Below are 24132 nucleotides of genomic sequence, written 5' to 3' on the forward strand. Positions count from 1 at the left end.
TGAAGTTTTCCCAGAAATTCAACACCTACAAATTAATTTATATCTCAGCCCATGTTGCAGACAGAAACATAAATTCTAAAGAATTTGACACCTTAAATGTGTGGCTTGCACACAGGCCCGAATTTATTAATCTTGACTGTTTCAATCGAAGATGTAAAAATAAAGTTTCAGTGCAAGAGAAGCACTATTTTTAATGTAAAAAAATCGAGTGGTAATTACCAACCTTTATTCTGTTACAAATACCTCGATATTGTCATTGTCTACAAACATATATCTGAACTATATATCACGTTCGACTTGTTCTACTAGTTCAAAGTCCACAAGCGCGTCGTCTATATCACTAACGTGACTCATTTCAGAGCTCGCGCGATCGACCGCCGTTATGACTCTCAAGATTTCCGGAACTCCCTCTGCGGGCTTACGACACCGTCACGTGTATATTCTGATGCATTTTATTGGTTAAGAGACCGATAATTAAATAACAAAAAGAAAATGACGTGAACGCTCTCTGGGCTTTAAGGGTAGAAAGACGCAACAGCGCTCCGGGCTCTAGTGGTAGAAACGCAGTTATGCGCTCCCGTCCTTAATGGGTTAAGTAGACGTAGAGATTCCTGTGCAAAAACAAAAATACTCTGGCAAACGTAGATGTATGTGCTACTTCAACTAGGTAAAAGTAAAAAAAAAAAAAAAAAAATACAAGCTCTGAAATGCACTTAAGTGCAAAAGTGAAAATCGATCCTGTACCTTAGAGACAACAAACTGTCGGGCATAAACACGTTAAAAAAATAAAAAATATTATATCAAATACAGATACCTGAAACATATACTTGGAGAACAGAACAGAGATCGCTGCTGCCTTAAAGCGGAAGTAAACAAATATCATCTATCATATTTCCATATTTTTTTTCAAGAATATGTTAACAGCCGGCCCACTAGTTGAAACACGGCATTATGATTAATTTTGCCTTTGTGGAACATAAGTTATGACATCACAACTGCTCACAACGACTATCACGGCTGACCTGTTTTCTGAACCTGAGCCGTGATTGGTCGTTGTGAGCAGTTGTGATGCCATTTTCAGTCGAGAGAAGACAAAATGGCCGCCCCCGGAGATGGCTAAAAACGAGTGGATTAATACTTATTCCACAAACGCTATATTTATCAGAATGCCCTTCAACTAGTGGACTTGCATAGAACATATTCTTGAGAAGTATATGTTTGCGTTGACTTCCCTTTAAGGCCTAAATAGACCAATCTGACGTCGGATGTCGGATTGCGCCGTCTGATTGATGTAGCGAACACCGTTGTTACATGGGACCTCGTCAGGCAGTGTCTGGTGGGCGTTTCAGAATGTTGAATCGGCGTCGTAAGTCATGACATTTGGTCACTCTGATTGGCTGTTAGCTAGCTAATCAGCGCACGGATCAAGAACAGAAAGTGACGAATGCGGATAAACAAGCCATGGAAACCGTTGTGAATTCCGCTTTTCTCCCCTTAATCTACAGTAGCAAGGGTTGACAATGTAAGTATTGCACAATACTGTGTCAAGAGCGTGAGGCTTTTCTTCACGTGGTAGTTTGTGAGCAAAAAATATAGCAGAATGCATTGTTTACGTTTTTATATTCCGCCCCTGCCAATAGCTTTCCGGTTAGCTTTTTCTAACCATGAGGACAAGTGACTTCCTCCGCCGATGTTATGCAGGGGTATTACATCTCACTCATGCGCAGAATTTACTTAATGGTCAGCGTCGCTGTCTGTCGTTGCGGTGTATTTTTCCAGCATGACGTGCCGACAGTCAGTCCGACGCCACGGGGTTAGAGTCAATCACGGTTGGTTGATGTTGTATTGGTCTTCTTGGCCTTTACTGGGCTGTTGATGACCGAAGTCTAAAGGCCTAGACTAATCCGACCTGGGCCAACTGTGACCGACGTTTACCCCCTGTGGCGTCGGGCTGACTGTCGGCACGTCGCGCTGGAAAAATACACCGTAACGACAGACAGTGATGCTGGCCATTAAGTACCTTGAAATGTAATGCTCTTCCATACCATCGGAGGCGGTAGTCACTATTACGCATGGTTAGAAAAATCCAATGGAAAACTATTGGCAGGGGCGGAATATAAAAATGTAAACAATGCATTCCGCTACATTTTTTGCTCCCGATGAGCCTGACGCTCTTGATACAGTATTGTGCAATACTTATGTTGTCAACCCTCGCTCTTGTAAGAAAATTAAGGCAGTAAAGGCGTGCTCACTGATTATCTGCATTAGTCACTTCCTGTTCTTGCCCAGTTCGCTGATTCGCTAGCTAACAGCCAATCAGACTGACCAAATATCACGACTTACAACACCGACGCAACATGCTGAAGCGCCCACCAGACCACTATGTATTCAGACGCTTCCTGACGGGGTCCGATGTAGCGCAATCCGACGCCCCAACGCTTCCCCAGGTCCGACTGGTCTATCTAGGCCTTTAGGGGCCTCCAGTGATTATAACAGATTTTTGCTTTACATGGCAGGGCTCAGTCCCACTATGTATATTGGCACATGAAGCTGTCATTTTCATCAGTTTCCTTATAAGAGGCTCTGAAAGACACTTTTAACATGAACGCATGAGTATTTCTGTTTAAAAACGTAATATAAATGTGCTTTCAAAGCCTATTTTTGAACAATACTTTATTTTCTTGATTATTCTTCATTTCACAAAAAAAAAAATGTGGGTCGCAACTTTTGTCATGAATTGTGCAGTAAGGCAGCAAGTGATGGGAAGTAAATACTTCACTGTACTTATGTTTCAGGTATCTGTTCTTGATTAACAATACACCACTGGACCCATTCAGTGACAAAACTAATATACTAAACTAAAATAATTGGCAATGATCTGATGAGCTGTGGTAACAGATTCCCTTGCTTTTGTTGACGTGATTAGTCCCAGTTTGGCAAAACTATACTGGGAAAAGGTAGTTATAGCAAACACATACGCCACCATCTTATCTATCTACTCCTATCACATATCTAACACGGCTGCTTTTTTCTAAAAAAAAAAACGTTACTACCTGTCTGAGATCCACCCATAACGGGTCTGCGAGCCACTTTTGGGCCTGACCTGTTGAGAATTATTGGCTTATTGTATGTGGGTGGGAGTGGAGATGGGGGTAGCCCCATGATTGTATTATCTCTCTTGTTTATACAGTGGAGCTAAGCCAGCTTCTTCCTATGTACAGTCGCAGCAGCAGCTGCTCTACGCTGACCACGGTGGTCTCTGTGTAAACACCAAGCAAGTGTAAGTGGGAAGACAATGGTGGAAGAAGACATTCAGAGACATTTTCGGATGCTTTTCCCAGATGATGACAAATACACACCCGGATGACATCATGGCAAAGTCAGCTCATAGGAGCGCATGAAGCGGCCCGGTAGTAACGCAACACCACACGTAAACAAACGACAGCTGTATTTATAGATTGGCTCATGCTACTATCAGCCGCCATAAATCCTATTATGTGAGTGGCGGCTGCCTTGTGCTTGACTAGTGCTCCTCCCCAACACACACACACACTGCCGGGCGGCTTAGGGAGCTTTATCGCGCCACTCAAGGAGCCCCACCATTGTTGTGACATGGACAAGATGGAAATGGCTCACATCAGACGTGACCTCATCGTGATTGGAAATACGAATGTGAGTGTGAGAGGCATTTAGTTGGGAGCGTAGACAGCTGCAGGCGTGTGCATGTTGTCACATAACCACCCCCAACCCACTCTCACCCTCCCCCTCCAATCTGGGTGGCCGTCTGTGTGAAATTTGCATGTTTATAGTATTGAGAAAAAAAACAAAAAAAACTACTGTTTAGGCGTCTCGGTATTCAAGTGGGGATGTGATAAGTGGGCCAAATGTTTTGGGGGATGCACCTGCAAGTAGTTGTAATACAATCAGTGGTCAAAACCTTAGGTACACCACATAGAGCGACATCAAGTGTTAAGAACTGGTCATATAAATCTGTTTCCCAACCTTTAGTTGGACAAGGCACGTGTTTTGTTATTGGAAACATTTCACTACGAACCACCAAATAAAAAATGTCACAAAAGGGGATAAAGGTGTCAGTTTCATACTTCATAAGGTTTGTATCTACCACTTATGGAAAAACATGTAATTGTTCTGTATGTGACAATACATCAGTGGCACACACAGATGAGCAAAGATACATTATTTATAGTACATAAAGGATCATTTTGAGGAAATATAATTGAAATTGGGTAATTTCCTATGGCACACTGGTTGGGATTCACTATTACTGGCAATGTTCATTCCCGTTGGAAGTAAATTAGTAGTAGAAGCTGAGAGCAGTTTCTAATATTTTGGCGACCAGAGAAAGGCAAAAATGAGGTATATGAACTTCACGTGTTGAACTGGACTGCAGCCTATACTGAGAATAATCGCCAGTTTATGTTGGCCATATTATTGCAAGACACATATTGACATTGGAAGAATCTCATGGCACACCACCAAACAAACATTTCACAAAACGATGAGCACCTATCAATTGTTAGTAACTAACGTTTGTGGTGCAGTGTGAGAGCATTTAGCTGTTTTGTCTGTCACGTTGGTGGCACAGACAGATTAATTATTTGTGGTAAATGAAAGATGTTATGGCCAATTATGCAAAATTTAATAATTTCTCGTGCCACGGTAGGTACCATGGCATAGTGGTTGATGCAGCATAGACTTATACGAACCCAAATAAATTATTATTATTACTTGAATAATAGATTCAGTAAGTTCCATGCTATTATGCACTACTACAAACACATTCATGTTAGTGATTCCCTGATAGTGTCAATTGATGTCAGTGTTCAAGGCAGAGTTGTTAATACAATATACTGTGCAGGTGTGCCTAATAAAGTGACGGCTGAGTGTGGTGTACAATTAGTAAGAGCCACTCACGTATCTCCGCAGTTTCCTCTCCGGCGGCGACTTTCTCAGCCAGCCTTGGAGGATGACTTCCCCGCCGCTCATCTCGCCGACAAGTCCGATCGTCGGTGCCCAACAGGCGGCTACACACGCAGGACGCCCCGGGTCGGCGTGCGCTTCTCCCCCATCTGAGCCGAGGCGGGTTAAGAAGAATCAGGAGGAAGAAGACAGGGTGGCAGAGGGGTGCATCTGGCTATCCTGGTGAAGGAGATGTTATTGGGCGAGCCTCCCCTGCTCCTTCTGCGGGGAAACTCGACTGATGCGGGGCAGCGTCACGGTTTGTTTTCCCAACTCGACACCACGCCCACGGCCGGCTCGCAAAGGGATGGGCGCCGGGGCCCGTCAAGCTACAATAATATTTTCGAAAGTGTACTTAAACGTGTATACAGTTTAACGTGTTTTACAACAACAAATAAATAAAATACGCTTCCCGGAAGGCAACAAATAATACGTGTGTTAAATCAAACGTCCCACAGTTTGATTGGACGCGGAAACAGCACCCCCCTGAGGCGCTTCAAAGTAATCACACGAAGATTGTTTACTCTCCCACTTGGATTTTAGGTACGAGGCTTCCGATGTTACAGATGGCTGGTCAGTAACTAACTATTAACTAGTACACTACTCAACTGTAAATGCAGAATGGAGGTCATGATATTGATTAAAGTAACAAGACACTGCACTTCAAATTTGAGTCTCGTATATCCTTATCCCTGAATACACTAACACAGTTTGAATTACAAATCGTCAAACGATCTGAATGCAAATTCTAAAATAATTTGTATTTTAAAAAGAACGTTTGATTCTTAGAGTCAATGTCAATCGCAATTATTATTTTTCAAAAGCTAACCTGGCTAAGAACCATCCATAATCACGGTTTTATGAAATAAAAATCGCACATATTCAGAATCTTGCTCAACATATTCAATACAATACAAGCAGGAACGGGACGACACATTGCACGCTGGAGAGGCCGTCCCCAAGTTGGCCACAGAACATTTTGGGACCCCACCGCAAGAAGAGTTAGGTGAAGTGGCTGGGGAGACAGAAGTCTGTCCGTCTCTGCTAAATCTGATGTCCCAGCAAGCCGACCCCGGATAGGAGGAAGATGACGAATGGATGGATGGATGGACATACCAGAGTTGCAGCGTTCTGTCAGTGGTGTCAGAATTCTGACATTTCTCTGGAAAATTTTTAAACATCTATAAAAAGACAGACTTATATTGCCAAGCATTTGGCATAGTTTTCATTGACACTGCCAGATATATATTAAGAAAACAATTCATTATTGTAGAGAACAACTTTAAGAGTTTGAAACCAGTTTGAAATATTTCAACCCACTAGTTTGAAAACTGTTACTTTGGAGCTGAAAACTTTCACATAAGTAATATGGGAATATTATCAAGATTTACTGTAGTACATTTCCATGTAAAAGTCAGTAAAAACTCATCACGGGTTTCATTAAAGTATGAATAAAATGTAAACCTAGTCTTGCTGCACTGGAATCATGTCTGACTTCTTTCAACTCAGTGTTTATATTTTCATTCGGAAACATGACAGGAGCCTTCTAGTCTTTAGAAAAGCCTATGTAATTTAATGAAGCATACATAATATTGTCAAATTATTGTGATAGTTTCTTGTCATAATTTAAAAAGGAAACTCAAACTGCAGCGACTACAGCAGACAAGAATGTGAAAATCTGGGGAAAGGAATCACATCTTTGATATTGTCCACTCCCAGAATGCATTGCAGATATCGCTCAAATCCCATTCCAAAGCCACCGTGAGGAACGGAGCCAAAACGCCTCAAATCCAAATACCTGAAAATAAATTTGATGTCATTGGATATGAAATTTTATGAACATAAACAATAATTATACCAGTACTGTATGTAAACAGATGCTTTTTTTTTTTTTTTTTTTTACCAGCTGTAGGTGTCTTCTAATCCGACCCTGAGAAGAAAAAAATACATTTATTATGGAAAATTGTCATATACATGGCTTGTACACAAATAGTTGGGTCTCTGGAATACCAGCCCACCAATCAAGTATGACGTTAAAACAAACAAGTCATTAATCAGCCGAGTTCTGAAAATGTCTCTGAGCGAGCCATTCTGCATTTCCACCTAGCAGTGACGTAACAGTTCATTTTAAAAGCTGTTTCTGATTTTTTTTTTGCTGCGTAAAATTCTGATAACGATGAACAGTCCGATTAATTAAGGTCTATTATGAATGAAATATATTCTTTGTTGGTCCCTTAAAGCTTACAACAAGATATGAGCAGAAAAGTTGATCATTTTACATTACTTTGTATTTGTCTAACTTAACAACAGAAGAAAAATATGCAAAAATCGGGCAACTTTTTTGAATTTTTTTTTTAAGAGGGGGATGTTTAAATGCCGTTATCTTTTTTCTTATGTTGTACTGGTAATGTGTTTAAAAATGGTAAAAATCAGCCCAAAAAGAAAAAAAAAATCCTATCAAGGTGGCGTACAGTGTGCCGGTGTGTTTGGCAAACATCTTGATACTTAGGCTTTTTTCCCCGTTTTTGGTAATTGGTGCTCTATTCTCGGACTCTCTGTTGGTGTAGGATCGCCAATCTTTGTTGGATTTACGGTCCGGCGTTGGAGGTTCAGGTGCGTTTGAGCATGGTCGGGAGAAGACCTTGCCTGCTGACATTGCAGCGGACCTTCTCCATGTCCACGAGCTCCCATCACGGCCGAAGCGGCGCCAGGGCAAACGCGGTGGCCAGCTAGCGAAGCTAAAAAATTAGCTATAACACACTTCGTCCCCTGCTCGTTCCCGAACGCACGGATGTGCTCCATTGCAGCGCGTTCGAGATTCCATTGACTCCTGCTTGCTTCCCATCGTCGGCTGTCCCGAGGAGCTTCGGCTGTCCTGTCGACAGCGCGTCCTACACGCGACGTGGATCACCGGCTTCGGAAAAGCTCGCCGATCGGAGGAGCTACGCACGCCTGCTGCTCCTTTAAGGATAGCGTTGGTGAATTCCCGGTCGTTGACAAACAAAACGTTTATTCTGAGGGACCTATTTCTTTCCAATGCCTGACGTAGACTTGGACTGGCGCTGGTGAGTGCAGTGCGATGCTTGATCTATTACCGCCTGCATGTTCTCACTTGGATGCTCCGAGAACTTCATGCCGTGGTGGAGGTACGGCGACTGTTTTTAAAAACAAATTGAAATGTAAAAAGTGTATATTCGCCACATCGTTCAGCAGCTTTGAGGGCACTTTCTTTGAAGTTGGCAGGGCTGTTCCTGTGCTCTGCTCAGTCATTAACCATCCTCCCAAATACGAGTTTCTGAATGACTTTTCAAATCTTGTCGTAATCATGCTGATATGATCACATCCTGTTTATGGCGGATTTTAATATTCATGCGTGCTGTCCTGAAAACACTTTGGATATCGTCCTTGCTTTTTTGGTCTACCGCTCTCAAATTTTAAAATGTTGGACAATGTCATTTCTGATCATATGACTGCTTTTTAATGCAATGTTTTCCTGCGCTGTTGTTAAAACTAGCGCTAGTGAATGCAGCCGTCTGATTTTTAACCCCCTCACTGCTGGTCGGCTCTCAGATGCCTTCGATCAGATTTGCGTTCCCTCTTCAAATACTCAGAGGAACTCAGCTCTTGGTTCCACTTATCTTGCCGTAATACGTTGGATTCTGTGGCTCCATTACAAAATATGCGGCCAAAAGTTGCACCGGAGCCATGGTTTAATGAGATTACTCGTGCAGCTCAACAAGAATGCCGCAAATCTGAACACAGCTGGAAAAGAGACAGGCTGTCTCTTATCAGATCCTTATAAGACTGCTGGCATCGTTACCCAAGAAAGGTGAAAGAGTCCAAAGGGAAATTCAGGCAAATCGTCATAATCCACATACTCCATTCAAAACGATCGATTCTGCACTCAAGCCCCGTCAGCCGATTTGCACAGACTTGGCCCTTTAAATGTGCGATGGTTTCATGCAGTTTTTCACTGACAAAGTTGCTCGAGCTAGGGCCCTCGTTTTGAACGCCACATTTGACCCATCTGTCCATGTTGCTTGTTCCGCAGCGTTCAATTCATTTGAGGTGTTTTCCTTGACATTTTTGGTTTGCCAAATTAAGCCCTCCGGCTCCCCTTATAACTCAAGTCCTCCTCACTTCCCTTAAGGAGGTTCTCCCGAGTATTGGTGAATCGGTTTTGGCCATTATCAACAGCAGTCTGTCTTCTGGTGTAGTCCCCCAACATTTTACATTTACACGCTGTAGTGCAACCCCTGCTTAAGAAACCTGGCCTTGATCAAGGTGTGCTCTCAAATTCTAGGCCCATTTCACAGCTGCCTTTTATTTCTTAAATTCTGGAAAAAGAAGTGCACTAAGTTAAAATCTTTCTTGGATGAACAGAATGTCACAGAGGTTTTCCAGTCAGGCTTCATGAATATGCATAGCACAGTCAGCCCTGTTACGTGTTTTTAATGACATCCTCCTGGCAAATGACACTGGAGACTATATGTCTCGTTTTGCTGGATTTGACTGCAGCGTTCGATACGGTATTCTTTTGGCTCGTTTGCAGCACCAGGTGGGCATTAGTGGTAATGCACTTTATTTTGGAGTCGACCAGTCGTCTCTCAAACGTCTCCAGTTGGTCCAAAATGCTGCTGCAGGCCTCCTAACTGGAGCTCAGAAGATGGAGCACCTAACACCAATTCTGGCCTCCCGTCACTGTATCCCAGTGCATTTTAGAGTTCATTTTAAGATGCTTCTATTTGTCTTCAAATCTTTAAATGGCCATCCCATTTTTAAAACTGGATTGAAGACACATTTTTATTCTTTGGCTTTTCACCTAGCGTGAGACTGACACCGTTCTGCTGTTTTCCGGTGTCTACTGTATGTTTTAGTATCATTTGTGTTTTAATTTATTGCTTTCCCTGTATTTGTTGTTGTATTATTGCTATTTTTGTTAAATGTAAAGTGCTTTGTTACAACCGCTGCTGTTATGAAATGCGCTATATAAATAAAGTTGTATTGTATAATATTGGCCGTCAATTAATCGGCAGGTATTAACCTGCAAACAGAGTTTCTCTCGCTCATGACATGATCAGCCGGGATTGGATAAGATGTGTGTCTCGACTCAAAAAGGTCGATTAAAAACTGATCATACAAACTAAAGCGGCGTGAACGTGTGCTTACTCTTCCAGTCGAGTCGTCAGCAGGTCCAGCCTCTCCTCCCTCAGCGAGCCCCCGCACAGCTCCCCGACGCCGGGCACCAGAAGGTCCACGGCGGCCACCTGCGCACCACAGCGCCACGTCACAAATTCCGATCGTCCCACCGGGGGGGTGCGCGAAGGGGCCCCATCAATCACTGATCGGGGCCAGGTTTGAGCCCACCGTGTGCTGGGGATGGTCCCGGTTGTCTCTGGTGTAGAAGGGCTTGAGCTGGTAGGGATAATCCGTGACAAAGACTGGACGCATGCCGCAGTGTTTCACCAGATACTTCTCGTGCTCCGTCTGAAGGTCGCAGCCCCACTGAGAAGCGGAGCAAACGGAGTTGAAGATGGTGCTGGAGCAGCCGAGATAATGAGGATATAATACGCACGTTTGTGGGGAAGGCGAACGTCTGCGAGCTTTGCTTTAGGATTTTTATAGCCTCACTGTAGGTCATCCTGGAAGTAGATGGACTTTAGCACTCACTAAGAAGACCTCTGCCAAATCCTAAATTATTTGTCATGTGTGAAAATAGCTAAGCGAGATAAAGATACCAAAATTTCGTCAAATTAAGTAAAATAAGAACCTAGTACTGTACGTTAACCTTGGAATGAAAATGTATCTTCCCCCTATAATATAAATCGAAATGGAACTATTAGACAGACACATATTCATAAAGAATCACTAAGTATTTTCAAATTGCTTATAATGGTGTATATTAGGAATGGATTGGTTTACGGTAAAACCCGGCACACTTGAAGTTCAATACTCATGAGCATCGATAACCGGGAATCGAGAGTACCGGGACCATCAATCCGGTTCTCCCGGAACCGTTCAGATTTTAGAACGTCAATCACGGCTCAGATTCAGAAAACAGGTCAGCCGTGATTGGTCTTTGTGAGTAGTTGTGATGTCATTTTCAGTCGACAGAAGACAAAATGGTCGCCCCCGGACATGGCTAAAAATGAGTGCATTTTGCTGCTTAACTTATATTCCACAAAAGCAAAATTAATCAGAATGCCGTGTTTCAACTAGTGGGCCTGCATAGAACATATTTTTGAAAAGAATGGGTTGACTTACGCTTTAAGTGTTTTGCGATCACAGTTTGTGGTACATTTACTGTTTAAACTGATTTTAGGCAATTATAATCATTTTCAGGGCGGGAGTCACTCACATTTTTTTGCTATTTGCGGCAAAGCTAGTTCCTAATTTGAATGACATTTGCTATACATAAAGATACAAAATCCAACGAAAAAAAATAAATCACTTACACGTGGAATCTCTCCTTCAGCATGGCTTCCACGGCATCCTTTCCGCATGTCGGTGATGCAGAAGGAGAACGGATTTAGACCCTTGGTCAGCTGGTTTCCAGGCAAGACAAAAGTTCAACAAGTGAACTGTCCTCAAGAGGGTGGGGGAGGGACTCACCCTGTGTCCCGGCGTCACGTGCTTGTGAAACAAGTCCACGTCTTGAGCGCAGCGGTCCAACACGTGCTCGGTGGCCCGTTTGAACATGTCCTCCATGACCTGAGGGGCAGGGGCACCGGCAATGATTCAAAGTTAGACTTGCTAAACTATGTTAACTAAGGTGCGCTGCAGTCGCAGAGCGGTATTCATTATTGTGGTTGTAGTTTATAAAGTAGTGGTGTACACCGGCGCTGCATCATTATTGAGAGTTTACACTTACATTTCTTCACCTTGTTTAGTTACAAAACTAAACAGTCATTAACTGTGTGTGTGTGTGTGTCAAAATACAGCGATATAGTCAAAAACTGGGCAATTTACATATCAACCCTCTGGAACTCACTACCACAACACATCCGCAACTGTGCAGTCCGCCCATCCTTCAAAACACTTCTCAAGACTCACCTATTCCGTCATGCTTTTAACATCTTTTAATCTTTGTGACTTATTTCTTGCTTTGTTTTTCTTTTCTTGACTTTAGTGTGCTTTGTAATTTGTGTGCATTTTCTTTTCAACTGTAGGTTTAATTCATTTATTCTTGTTGTAAACCGTCTTTGAGTGCTGTGAAAAGCGATTTCAAATCAAATGTATTATTATCTTTCAACATTATTTTTTAAAATAAAAGGTTGGAAAGATTATCAGATTTTTTTTAAAAATGCACCGGAAGTGTGCATGTACATGCACATGCGATGAAGACTCTCCGTAACTTCCATTTACAATCCAGGTTAAACTTCAGAATGAGCAATAAATTAATTAAGAAAAAGCGAAAGGTGATTTTTTTTTTTCAGCGAATAACTGCACAGGAAAAAAAGAAAAAGAATTAAAAGAAAAATGTGATCTGAACAGCCAACAGCCCAACACCCATACTACTTTCTTTGGTTTCATTATATGATTTCACTTGACTGTACTATAGTGTTGTCTTCATAGAAAGCTACTACCAATGAGAAAATAGTTATTCCTATAGTGTGCCACGGTTAACGAGCACTAACATTGAGTGGCGTGATGCGTGGAACGGGCGTACCTCGGTGAGGTCCTCTATGGACCGTGCGAAGGCCACCTCCGCTTCCACCATGTAAAACTCAGCCAGGTGGCGCCGGCTCTGGGAGTTCTCGGCGCGAAATGTCGGCCCAAATGTGTAGACTCTGGAAAATGACCTACAGGCATAATTATGGAGAGACGCACGTGAATATGTAATCAATATGTGTGTGTGTGGAGTCTCTTCTTTTGCCTCGAGGTACTGTAAACTAATTCCGCCCAAGATGATACTAAAAAAGGAATAAAATTACATCTCACCCTGCCATGACCTCCAAGTGGAGCTGCCCAGACACGGTCAAATAGGTCGGAACCGAGAAGAAGTTTTCGTCCTCGCTGTTCTGCGGACAGGAAGGCTGCAGAGAAATAAAATCACCATACAAAGAATTCAAAATAAAATTTTCAGTACACATTGCAAGCAATTTTCATGCACATTGATCTGTAATGTGCGTCGTGTTAACATTCTTTGAGCACAGCTATACTTGAATGTATTTATGAATATTATTCTGAAAACCTATTCCTGTTACTCTCAATCCAGTTACTCAAATGAGGTGGTTCAGTACAAAAAACAATGACAAAATAATAATAAAAAGTTGCATTCACTGGGCCATTACACATTTTGAGGAGTTCAATGTTTACGAATACCATATTTTTCAGACCATCGGGCACACTTAAAATCCTTACATTTTCTCAAACATCGCCAGCGCACCTTGTAATGCAGTGCAACCTACAGTATGTATGGATGATGGACATCGACTTTTCAGTTTGTCATCTTGAACTCAAATTCCTTCCTATTATGTTCGCATTGTCATTCTCATCCGCATATAATCGCAAACAGGCGTCTATTGGTTTTTTACTTTTCGTCATACCCGAACTAGGACTACTTCCTGCTTCTGTGGTTAAGAATCATGGGAAATGTAGTCCTACTATGTGAGCTTCTGCAACTCTTTTTCCCTGACAACTCTGGGTAATCTGACGACCATTTCGTACACTGAGACCATATTACATTACATATTATTACTTTTATTGTTTTATTAACATACTTTTATCAGCGCTGAAAGACCTAACAGAGGATAGACTAAGCAGCTGCGGCACAGGCGCATGGTGCAGCAGCAGCGGGTAGATTTGGGTCCAGAATCAGCGGCTCATGAAGAAGGGACATTCCCTTGAGGACAACAATGTTCAAATTCTGGATAGGAAGGACCACAGGTTTGAAAGAGGTATATCAAACTAGAAAAGCCATGTCTAAACAGAGGAGTAGGTTAAAGGCATCGTCTATCGTCTTATCATCTTTGTAAAGGCAAAATAATGTCTACACCTCATTTCACAGCGTACCTAATGAAATGTCCGGAGTATGCGGCAACAGCCTTGTAACGCGCTCTCACCTCGATCTGAAAGAGCTCGCCCGCCCCCTCACAGTCGTTGGAGGTGATGATCGGCGTGTGAATGTGCACAAAGCCATTTTCCTGGAAAACAGGAAAGAGAACAAGCGTCGGCTCTGACTTCGCAAACCCTCCGCTGACATGACCTCACCTTGAAATACGAGTGAACGGCCCAAGTGGCCTCGTTGCGTATCCTCAGCAGGGAGCCGAAGGCGTTTGTTCTGCTGCGGAGGTGAGGGAACTGGCGGATGTACTCCAGCTTGTGGCGCTCTTTGATTTTAAACGGGAAATCCTGCAAATGAGAACAAGAGATGACAAGTTCCTAAGCATCACATAAAAAGGTCAATGTCGAGTTTAGCTGTACCAAGGAATAGTGGAGCCAAAACAAAAGACAAAGAAGTAGAAATTAAAGTCGGGATATTATAAGAATATAGTTGTATATATGTTCAAGATAAAAGTCATACGTTTTAAAGATTTAAGTGAATAAATTCGTATACATGAAAAAAAAAAACATCCATGTTTGGGATAAAACATATATTTTCAAGATTTAAAAAATGTGTTCTGGATTAAAGTTGTAATATTATTAGAACATTGGACATTTGAGAAAAAGTCGCATATTTTCAGGATAGAGTCATACATTTTATTTAGATTAAAGTCATAGTACGGGACTAAATTGTATCTTTGAAAAATGTGAACATTTGTGTTAAGAAATTGTATATTGTTGCTGTCTTGTGAAAAACACTTATGTCCATTTTTTTTTCGTGAATGGTGTTTCCGCGTTACAGACATTGCACTAACGTGAAAATGTTAACTTTTTCCAAAATTGGACATAAGTGTTTTTCACAGGACAGCGACGACATGTAATTGAGAGTTAGGTCGCATACTGTTATTTTGTCATGTTATATTATTTCATTTCATTCTTGAAAATATACGTCTTGCGTAAAAAAAACATTTTCTCGAGAACAATTTCTTGAATAGAAGCAATTTAACTTTCGAAAACACACAACTCCTGTCTCGAAAAAACACGCCTTTCTAGACAACAAGCTAACTTTAGTCTTGTAAAATTACAACTTTAATCCAGTGTCGTCGTTGTATTTTTCCTTTTCAGGGTGTCCCCAATACTTGTAATACTCGTTTGCACATCTAAGAGCATCCTCACCAAGGGGTTACATTCTCCAACTACATGAATGTGCTCCGCTTCCAGCTCCACGGGCTGTTTAGGGTGCAGACTTTTTTTCAGAATCCCTCGGACCTCAACGGCACTCCCGTATGTGAGCAGCCTTTAATTGGAAAAAGAACATTCATTTTCCTCTCAGCATAGTCGACAGTAATATATAATAGTCCTTACGGGTCGTTCAGCTCAGGACTGGCGACTATCTGCAACTGCTCCAGGCAGCTCCCATCGTTAACGTCCAGGAACAAATTAGCCTTCTGCGATCTGACAGAGCGAACCCATCCCTGCGAGACAAATGCTTTGTGTTATTCAAAAACACAAACATGTAGTTTAACAATTCAATGGGAAAAAGCAATGCACAGTGAAGTGCGGGCTAATCACTTTTTTGTGTGGAACCCATCCTTGGCTATTGAATGAAAAACTCACCTATTCAGTTACCCTGAAACGCCACAACATGCTGTCAGGTCCTTGAGCGGACTCAAGCTAAGAAAATATGCTATTTTTACGGGTTGTGGAAAAAAACAACTGAAATAAAAATCATCTATCAGGCATAACTTTTAAAGGCTAATTTTGTGTTTGAAATTATTTAACTGTTCTGTGGTAACGTTAGGGTTTAAACGATTGGTATAAACATTTTAGGAGAGGCGTCAACGATTCGCTGAGTCGCTGCAGGGCTAGGTCCATATTGCTCGCAAATAACGGGGGATTGGTGTAAAATCCAAGATGACTGTGACGCATTTAGGGGACATGGGAAAGCTTGGTACCATCTCTAGGGAGAACGTTTAAAAGATAAAATAGGTGGTTAGCTTTGTTATTTGACAAACATACATAATATAAAGTGTCCAAATAAGATATGATAATGTCATGGAAGAAAACGTTCACGAGGTTAATCGTGACTATTTTGAAGCTGCAAAGCGTTCAGAAACTAATGACTAAACAATGACATAGACAGACGGTATATGTTACCTGCACTTGAATGTTTTCATCCAACCCAGTGCCTGAAATGGCTTCAGCAACCCGAAGCTTCCTCGGCGCCTTTTTGCAGAAATGCCTCAGAGTTATCAACGACACACTTCGGGACACAGAAGAAGCAAAAAACGTTTGTGCAGCAGTTCGAAACATCTTAATAACATCACAACTCCTAAAACGCTAACATGGCGTGGCGCCAGGTTTTAAGACATAAAACAACACGTTTAATAGTCATTTATGCAACAAATTGCTTCCTCCGCTTTCCCATGACATTCACGTTGCTTCCTCTCGATCTTTTCCTGGTCGTGTCTCACGTCATTGGTCGAATGGAATTACGTTGTGATGAATATCCAATCAGATTACTGTCTGTCACAGCAAGGTTTTCAGTCGCTCCTGGGAGTTGGAGTTGTCTTTCCAATCGCTAAAGCGCGACAAGTCTAGTTGTTATCGTAACTGTTTTCATATTTTGATACGATAATTCAATCATTTTAAATGTAAGTATACCAAAATGTTATTATTTTTATTTCAATTTACATCATCCACTTAAACAATAAACACAATTCATGTGCTACTCATTTAAAAAAAAAAAGTAATACAATATTGAAAGAGACAATCCCATAACAGTGTGTCATCACCATGAGGAGGATATGATATGCCTTGGGTCATTTAAAAACAAAACAAAAAAAACGGGTCCCACAGACCCGCGAATCAAGGGTTAAATTAGGTTTCCAGGTAAACAAAGATTTCAGTACATGCATGCTCCAGATCACCAGTAGGTAGCAGCAATACAAGTGGTTTGTCAATGCCATTTAAAAATTCAGATTCAGACATTTGTAAAGAGTTATAGCCAACAACAAACATTATGATGTTCTAGTACTGTAATATATTATTATGTTATTAATGTTAGTTGTTTGTGTTCCCTCATGTATATTAGCAGTTGCGTGTGTGTTTTATAGTTTTGCTTACTTGTGTATCATTTTTGGGTAACCCAAGTTGGGTTGAGTTCTGGTTAGTCTCCTGGAAAAATCCTTTGGTAAATTGCTTCAAAGAGGAAAACCTGTAGTTTGAAGTTGACACCTTTGTCTATGACACCAGTCCTGTAATTTTTCTGACACACCTATTATTCTCTTTTTAAAATGGTCTAACATAATTTGTTGCAAATGTTTTTTTGCATACCTCCAATTTACGGCTCCCGGGCCACCGGTGTTCTGCAATTCCTTCCTACCCGTCAAGACATCTTAACAAAGCCCAGTGCGCTTGCGGATTGCAGGTAGGATTAGGGTTAGTCATTTTGGCAGAACAGGCTGCCAAATCAGCCTCCGGTAGGAAGTTTTGCACAGGTAGGACATTTTGGCAGAACACTTGAAGTCCAGGGCCCCCAGCTTGAGAACTACTGCTCTGTAAGACAACAACAACAACAATAATAATAATAATAATAATATTAGTAATAATAATAATAATAATCAATTATAATAATAATGAGGTTGCTGATAGTGTAGCGTTACACTCACCTGAGTTGTGTGCGGGCAGCGTGGGATCGTTTCCCACTCAGTGACTGTGTCTGTGTGTGTGCCCTGCGACTGGCTGGCGACCAGTTCAGGGTGGAGTCTGCCTTTCACCCAGTCAGCTGGGATAGGCTGCAGCACCTCCCCGTGACAGGACAAGCGGTGTGGAAGATGACACATGACATAATAATAATAATAATAATGATAACAATAATTGCGAAAGTAACAAATGTTTTGCAAGTAGTTGTTGGTGAGAAAACAATCATCCAGATCCATGTCTGCTCCCACTGCCAGACACAAACCTCATCGTCCCATTCTGCAATTTTAAAACCATCCCATATGCAGGGAAGTCCTATTGAAATTAATCTCACGTGATGAATGGTCCATCAGCGTTTGGTCCATTTGCGCTAAAAGCTTGCTCATTCACCACCTGCCGTGACACCGGGTGCGGGCGCCCACCCTTGAGTGCCGTACATCAGGATGCCAGCTTTGGAATAAGATGCCACAGACAATTATTCACCTGGCCGGGTACCCCCGTCAGCCCCTGGTGGCCTGAGATGCAGAAGGGCTGTGTGTGTGTGTGTGTGTGTGTGTGTGTGTGTGTGTGTGTGTGTGTGTGTGTGTGTGTGTGTGTGTGTGTGTGAGCGTGTGTGCGTGTGTGTGTGTGGGGGGGGGGGGTGTGGGTGTGTGTGTGTATGTGCAACCTATGTCTGCTTCCTGACACATCATCATTAAAAGCTGGACATGATGCATGGCTGATATGAACGATCTCCAGCTTGGAGATGGAGCAATTATGCACACACGCTCATTTTAGTGGGGGAAGCGGAACAATTATGTTTGATGACTCAACGACGAGCGAGTGGAATGCTAACGGAGGGAAGTAAATATCCCGAAATGTCACATTTTTCTTGCAGGCAAGGAAGCAGGCAAGGAACCAGATTTGTTAAGTTTGGTGTGTGTTCAAAACGGTCATTGAATACCTCACTATCAGTGATATAACAATGACCCCCAAGCAAGTTGTAATATTACAAAAATATAGTTTAAAAAAAGTATACCGCTAATTAAATGAGGTCGTGTTGGCCCGATACTGATACGTGGTATCGTTATTCGCCTATCCCTATTCACCACAATAACGATGTAGTTTTAAAATTTTGAGGGCAAAAAAGGCATATTACAACAATGACATTTTAATATTACAATAATATAGAGTATTGTTTTATGACAAGAACAATGTCATATTGCAAAGAACAAAAATCATATGACCAGAATCATTTCGTAATGAAATGACAAAGTTATAACATGCAGAGAATCAATTTGTAATCCTGTGAGGAAAAAAACTGACAACAATGGAATATTTTTTTTTCCCCCTACTGGCCCTAATCCTCTTCCGTATGTGACAAAAACATTACCAGAATAAAGTTTTAATGTTGGCGGCACGGTGGTCGACTGGTTAGCACGTCCGCCTCACAGTTCAGAGGTCGTGGGTTCGATCCCGGCTCCGGCCTCCCTGTGTGGAGTTTGCATGTTCTCCCCGTGCCTGTGTGGGTTTTCTCCGGGCACTCCGGTTTCCTCCCACATTCCAAAAACATGCATGGTAAGTTGATTGGATACTCTAAATTGCCCCTAGGTGTGATTGTGAGTGCGGATGTTTGTCTCTGTGTGCCCTGCGATTGGCTGGCAACCAGTTCAGGGTGTCCCCCGCCTACTGCCCAAAGACAGCTGGGATAGGCTCCAGCACGCCCCGCGACCCTCGTGAGGAGAAGCGGTACAGATAATGGATGGATGGAAGTTTTAATGTTCTGCCGTAAAACTATACAACTAAATGTCAATAAAGTTTTAGTGCTACAAGAAAACAGGCATAATATTACAAACATGAATTTTGAAAAGTGTAGTTTCACAAAAATAGTTGAAATATTATGAGAAAAAAAAGGTGTAACAGTGTAGTTGTAATACTCAGAAGGACACAACTTTAAAAGTACTGCCATAAAAACGTTGTAAAATGACCCTGATAAAACCTTATTATTATGAAAAATATATGATTTTACAAATACATTTCAACACTGCAGAGGAAAATATATTCGCACTATAAGAAAACTAATGTTAAGAATGCAAGCTTAACAAAAATATGAATACACATTTATTAAAAAAGAACAGAATAACATTTGTTGGAGTTGTGGCAACACAAAACCAATAAATATATGATATATGATAATAATAATAATAATAATGACCAATAAATAGATACATATAATTTATAAGAGACTACAAGAAAGAAAGAAAAAGCCTGTAATAAAACTAAATGATTCAAAAATGATCAATAAAGAAACATATCTAATGTGTACAGGAAATTCAAATAATGAAACTATGAAGTGATATCATCTTTCAGTGGCTGTAACCACATGGTGGCGCTGGTGCTCCATATGACCCAAAACATGACAAAGCCAAATCCTCCCCTCTCCTGCTCTCCTCCTGTAGATGTATTCTTTTACCCTTATATTATTCATTTGTAGCTGCGAGGTCTAGCGAAATGGAAACAAGATGCTATTGTGATGTTCTGCCTGCGCTGCCATCAAGAACAACGCAGCCTTGTTCAGCTTGAGCCGCAGAACCGGCTTGGGCTTGTTTTCCATTGAAGACTTCTGCCATGACATATTTTGTGACCTGCACCTTTGGGGGAGAAATGTCCCATGCGTCCTCAAACACATATAAGCGACACGCGGGTGGAGCACATCAAATCGTCGGTGCGCATCGTGTTCGACAAGCGCACGAAAAGGTGGAGATTTGTCTTCCGAGCTCCTAACCGGAGCCTCCATCTCCTCCTCCAAATATTGCGCATTCCCAAACGGAGGCCGGCCATTGATTTTATGTAGCACAGCTCGTTAAGTGCTGATTAGGCCATTATGGTGGTGTGATTCCAGGGAATGGCTTGTGTGACAGTCCAGCAGACACGAGTCGAGCGGAACTAACAACCGCCATCTTACCTCAAAGTCATCGGGGATGGCGCGCCCCTCGGCTCCAACTCGGCGACGTGGCAGGAACCCTTTCGACCAGTGATTCTGAGAGTGTAGCATGCCTAGTGGTATGTGATAACAAAAAAATAAAATCAATGCCTCAATTCAATTCAGTTGTATTTCACTTTTTAAAAAATAATTGTAGGGGTGTAATCTCTCTCTCTCTCTCTCTCCCACGCACGCCACGCATGGTACACGCATAAGGATTTTCCAAATCTTAAAAACAATGGAAACATTTTTAATACATATATATACTTTAGTGGGAGGATGCTCTGTTTTGCTGTATGTCACATGCCAGAAAATGCTCAACAAATCAAGTGTAAATGAGCCATGAGTCTGCTCTCCTCCGCTGTCATTAACACAAGATACCCCCCACCACACACCCCCACCACCATCCTGCCCCCCCCAACCTAAATGATACGTTTCATTTACCCCTGCTGATGATGCTAATGATAAGTGAGTGAAAACGTGCTCCCCTCCCAATGGCACGGCATTACCACCAGTGTAAAAAAACTATCTTGTTAGACGCAACGCACAGCTCAGACACTGTAATTTGGATTTGGACACTCTTGACACGGCCTCTTCTATTGGCGACTTGCATATGTGTGCATGTGTGTGTGTGTGTGTGTGTGGGTGTGTGCGCGTTTGTGCGTGAGTGTGAACGCAAAAGTCAGACTGCTGAAATACGTGCCGAAATATTGTATCCCCCGCAGCATTTTGAACTCTCAGTGTCAAGGGCATCAGATGGTGTTCGACTTGTCTGCTTAACTCTGGAAATGTCATTTTATAGAAAAACACAATAAAAGTTCTACTCCTGTATATCACAAAAAAAATTTGTGCGCTGTGAGAGGAGCATCGAGAAATGTGCAGATATAAGGCTGCATTCACACTGCACGGTGTAATGACACAATTGGGATATGCCTCACGGCAACGTCAATAGAAAGAAAAAAGCAATCGCAAATCTTCAGATTATAATCGGGGCTCATCCAAATATGTATACAAATCTGATGTATAATGTAGCCGATATCTGCCAATGTGAGTGCAGATTGTTCTAAAAACAGCTCACCGACGATGGGACATTGTGATTTTCTAGGAATTTTATGTGTAATAACACAGCTGGGCATTTTACAAATAAAATGGAGTGTCCGTTATCCGTCATCCGTCTGCTGCGTAGGTACCCTTCCGTCGCCCGTCATTCGTCTTTTTGTCAGAGGGTAAAATATAGAACCCGCTTATAAGCCGGTCCACTTCTAGCCGATATTTGAACAGAAAGAGTGACTCTCTGCCATGGAAGCCTGTTCACAGCCTGGTCCCTCATTCAAATCTGTCCCCCAAGCAACAACAGCTCACTATTGTTCCCCGCCGCGGCCATCGAAGCCTTGCCGCGCAAAATAGACTAAAGACGGACTACAGACGGATTAAATTTATGGTCTTCCGACTATGCTTAGTCTGTCTATTTTAAAATTTTACCCGTCATTCGTCAACCGTGAGCAAAAGGGGCGTCCGTCATAGGCAGACAGACGGACCGGTCCGTCACATAGACAGAATGCCCAGCTCTGCTAATAAACTTCCTCTGAAAACAGAATTTTAAGAACAAAAGTCAAAACTAAATTAAAATTTAACTACAATGAAAAAAGGAAAAACTATTAAAACCCCGGTCTGGACCATAACCACAGTGATAATGGAGATATGGTCCAGCTTACTTTGGGACGATTTTGTTTGGCGGTGAATCATGAGTTTTCTAATGTAACATATCGTCGCTATCATGTGAAAACACTTATCTCCATTTTTTTCTTATTTTTACATGAAACATGACAGACATGTGACTTACAGACATCACATTAAAGTGAAGATTAAAAATGTTTCCAAAATTGGAGATAAGTGTTTTTCACAGGACAGCGACGATATGTGCTTTGACAAAATTGTTGTTGAAAAATGTCAAAAAGTGATCGCCTGGGTACTTGCGATCTTTACCGAAATGTGCTTATAACATGACATGAGCAGCGTGACGATCACTCGTTGACTCATTACGCAGACGTTAATGTATCCACTCTTTGCTTTGCGTCACTCCGACATTGAAACGGCTTAATTAGTGCGGCGCTCGCTGACACCTACTTTGTCATGGCTATGAAGCGCGACATGAAAAGCTGTCTGAACAAGTTAATGCAGATTCTTATCACGGGTGACCTCGTAAAAGCCACAGATGCGCTGTCAATACCATTCACCGGTCGGATTTGATCTTAGCCAGAGCCACATGAAAATATAAAAGTGACATTTGAGTGTTCACACCTGTCAAGTTGAGCGCGGCAAGTGCAGCTGAGGCTCCGGACACCTCTCATGTTGGCTTTATTGGGCTCTTCTACCAGAATAACGTAGCTCCGTATACAAAATGCGCTGTACCTGGGATGGTTGATAATTATACTCGTAATTTTCTTGGGAGTGAAAATGCATTTACAGTTTTACAACCTCTTGAGCTCATACAGAATGGGTTTTTTTCCCAAAATGAACCCAGAAAAATACAAGTTCTGGATTAAATTGGATTCGTCATTAGCATCGTCATTTGTTTGATTATATTAATAGTTAAACCATACATATATGACAAACTATAATCCCAGAGCATTTACCACACATTTTACATTACCATTAAAAATAAATGATTTACAGATTATTTCAGCAGAGAAAAAACATACATGTCTAAGAACCTCCAGAACTACAGCTGCCAACCCACGCGAAATATAGCTTCACCTTGAACCTTGGGATTTGGTGCTTTGTTGTGGAATCTTTGGGCTTTACAAAAAGAGAACAAAAATACTCTAATAGGTGCACTTTTCAGCAAACATCCAACGATTGGTTCCCCCCAAAATTTGGTCATTTTATTTTCTTGTAAGGATGCAACTTATACAACTACTACTTATACTAATTTTAGGACTTCATTATTGCAAAAAGTCTGACTTTTCTCCTCGTTAAAATCAAATTTATTCTTGAGATATTAGGTTACTCTTTAAAGATTTTTTTTTTCAACCCAAAATACTGCAATTGATTTCTTGTAACACTGCGACTTGACAATTTTTAACATTGTGATTAAATGTAATGCAACTCGTCGTTTCTCTGAACACTTTGTCAAGGAAACGCCACATAACACTAGCTGGCAACACATTTTTGGCAGTAATAGATTGAGACTGTGTGCAAGAGTGTGTGTTGCTACATTTCTCTGGTGGCTTCACTGTGGTGAAGCTTCATTTAACATAGAATAATTTGTAGTTTAGCTCTCTACATTTTCCACGTAGCTTGCCCAACCCTGCTCCTATCGCACATTCGCCTGTCATTAGCATGCACGAGAGATACCACCGACCTCCGCCTGACCCGCGCAATGGTGACATTTTAAAAACGAGCGCTTGGGTTTCATTTGTGTCGACTCTTTTTAACAGCGC

At 41.7% G+C, this 24132-nt stretch overlaps 2 protein-coding genes and 1 long non-coding RNA gene across 6 annotated transcripts in view; all 3 read right to left on the reverse strand.

Annotated features, from left to right (window-relative positions):
- gab2 (GRB2-associated binding protein 2) overlaps nucleotides 1–5260 on the reverse strand; it is a 66203-nt gene extending 60943 nt beyond the window's left edge. For 2 of the 4 annotated variants that reach the window (XM_086035928.1, XM_086035926.1), the window contains exon 1: nucleotides 4936–5260. In XM_086035928.1, the coding sequence (XP_085892054.1) occupies nucleotides 4936–5007 (72 nt within the window). In that variant the 5' untranslated portion in view covers nucleotides 5008–5260. The remainder of the gene's footprint in view (nucleotides 1–4935) is intronic. The other 2 variants (XM_086035925.1, XM_086035927.1) reach the window with 2 other exon arrangements.
- Nucleotides 5261–6530: 1270 nt separating this feature from the next.
- Nucleotides 6531–16517, reverse strand: nars2 (asparaginyl-tRNA synthetase 2, mitochondrial). The gene is made up of 14 exons (XM_086035929.1): nucleotides 16183–16517; nucleotides 15391–15500; nucleotides 15202–15322; nucleotides 14194–14334; nucleotides 14046–14126; nucleotides 12922–13016; nucleotides 12650–12782; nucleotides 11593–11691; nucleotides 11436–11473; nucleotides 10556–10622; nucleotides 10348–10485; nucleotides 10150–10247; nucleotides 6884–6910; nucleotides 6531–6778 (listed from the first exon to the last, which is right to left on the reverse strand). The coding sequence occupies exons 1-14, from the start codon at nucleotides 16336–16338 to the stop codon at nucleotides 6634–6636; spliced, it is 1449 nt and encodes a 482-aa protein (XP_085892055.1). The 5' UTR covers nucleotides 16339–16517; the 3' UTR covers nucleotides 6531–6633.
- Nucleotides 16518–17720: 1203 nt separating this feature from the next.
- Nucleotides 17721–23068, reverse strand: LOC147144809 (uncharacterized). The gene is made up of 3 exons (XR_015087574.1): nucleotides 22991–23068; nucleotides 20672–20763; nucleotides 17721–17831 (listed from the first exon to the last, which is right to left on the reverse strand). It is a non-coding gene; the product is annotated as an uncharacterized LOC147144809 (long non-coding RNA).
- Between the last annotated feature and the right edge of the window lie 1064 nt (nucleotides 23069–24132).

The sequence above is a fragment of the Filicampus tigris genome, chromosome 7 (assembly GCF_054856515.1).
Source record: "Filicampus tigris isolate MCC_2025a chromosome 7, RoL_Ftig_1.0, whole genome shotgun sequence".
NCBI lineage: Eukaryota > Metazoa > Chordata > Actinopteri > Syngnathiformes > Syngnathidae > Filicampus > Filicampus tigris.

Coding starts and splice junctions, on each gene's coding strand:
- nars2 (XM_086035929.1), bottom strand. CDS start 16,338: ATGTTTCGAACTGCTGCACAAACGTTTTTTGCTTCTTCTGTGTCCCGA. Junction 15,323..15,390: donor AGTCCTGAGCTGAACGACCC/GTAAGGACTATT, acceptor TTCCAATTAAAG/GCTGCTCACATACGGGAGTG. Junction 10,486..10,555: donor CGTTCGCCTTCCCCACAAAC/GTGCGTATTATA, acceptor TCCGCTTCTCAG/TGGGGCTGCGACCTTCAGAC.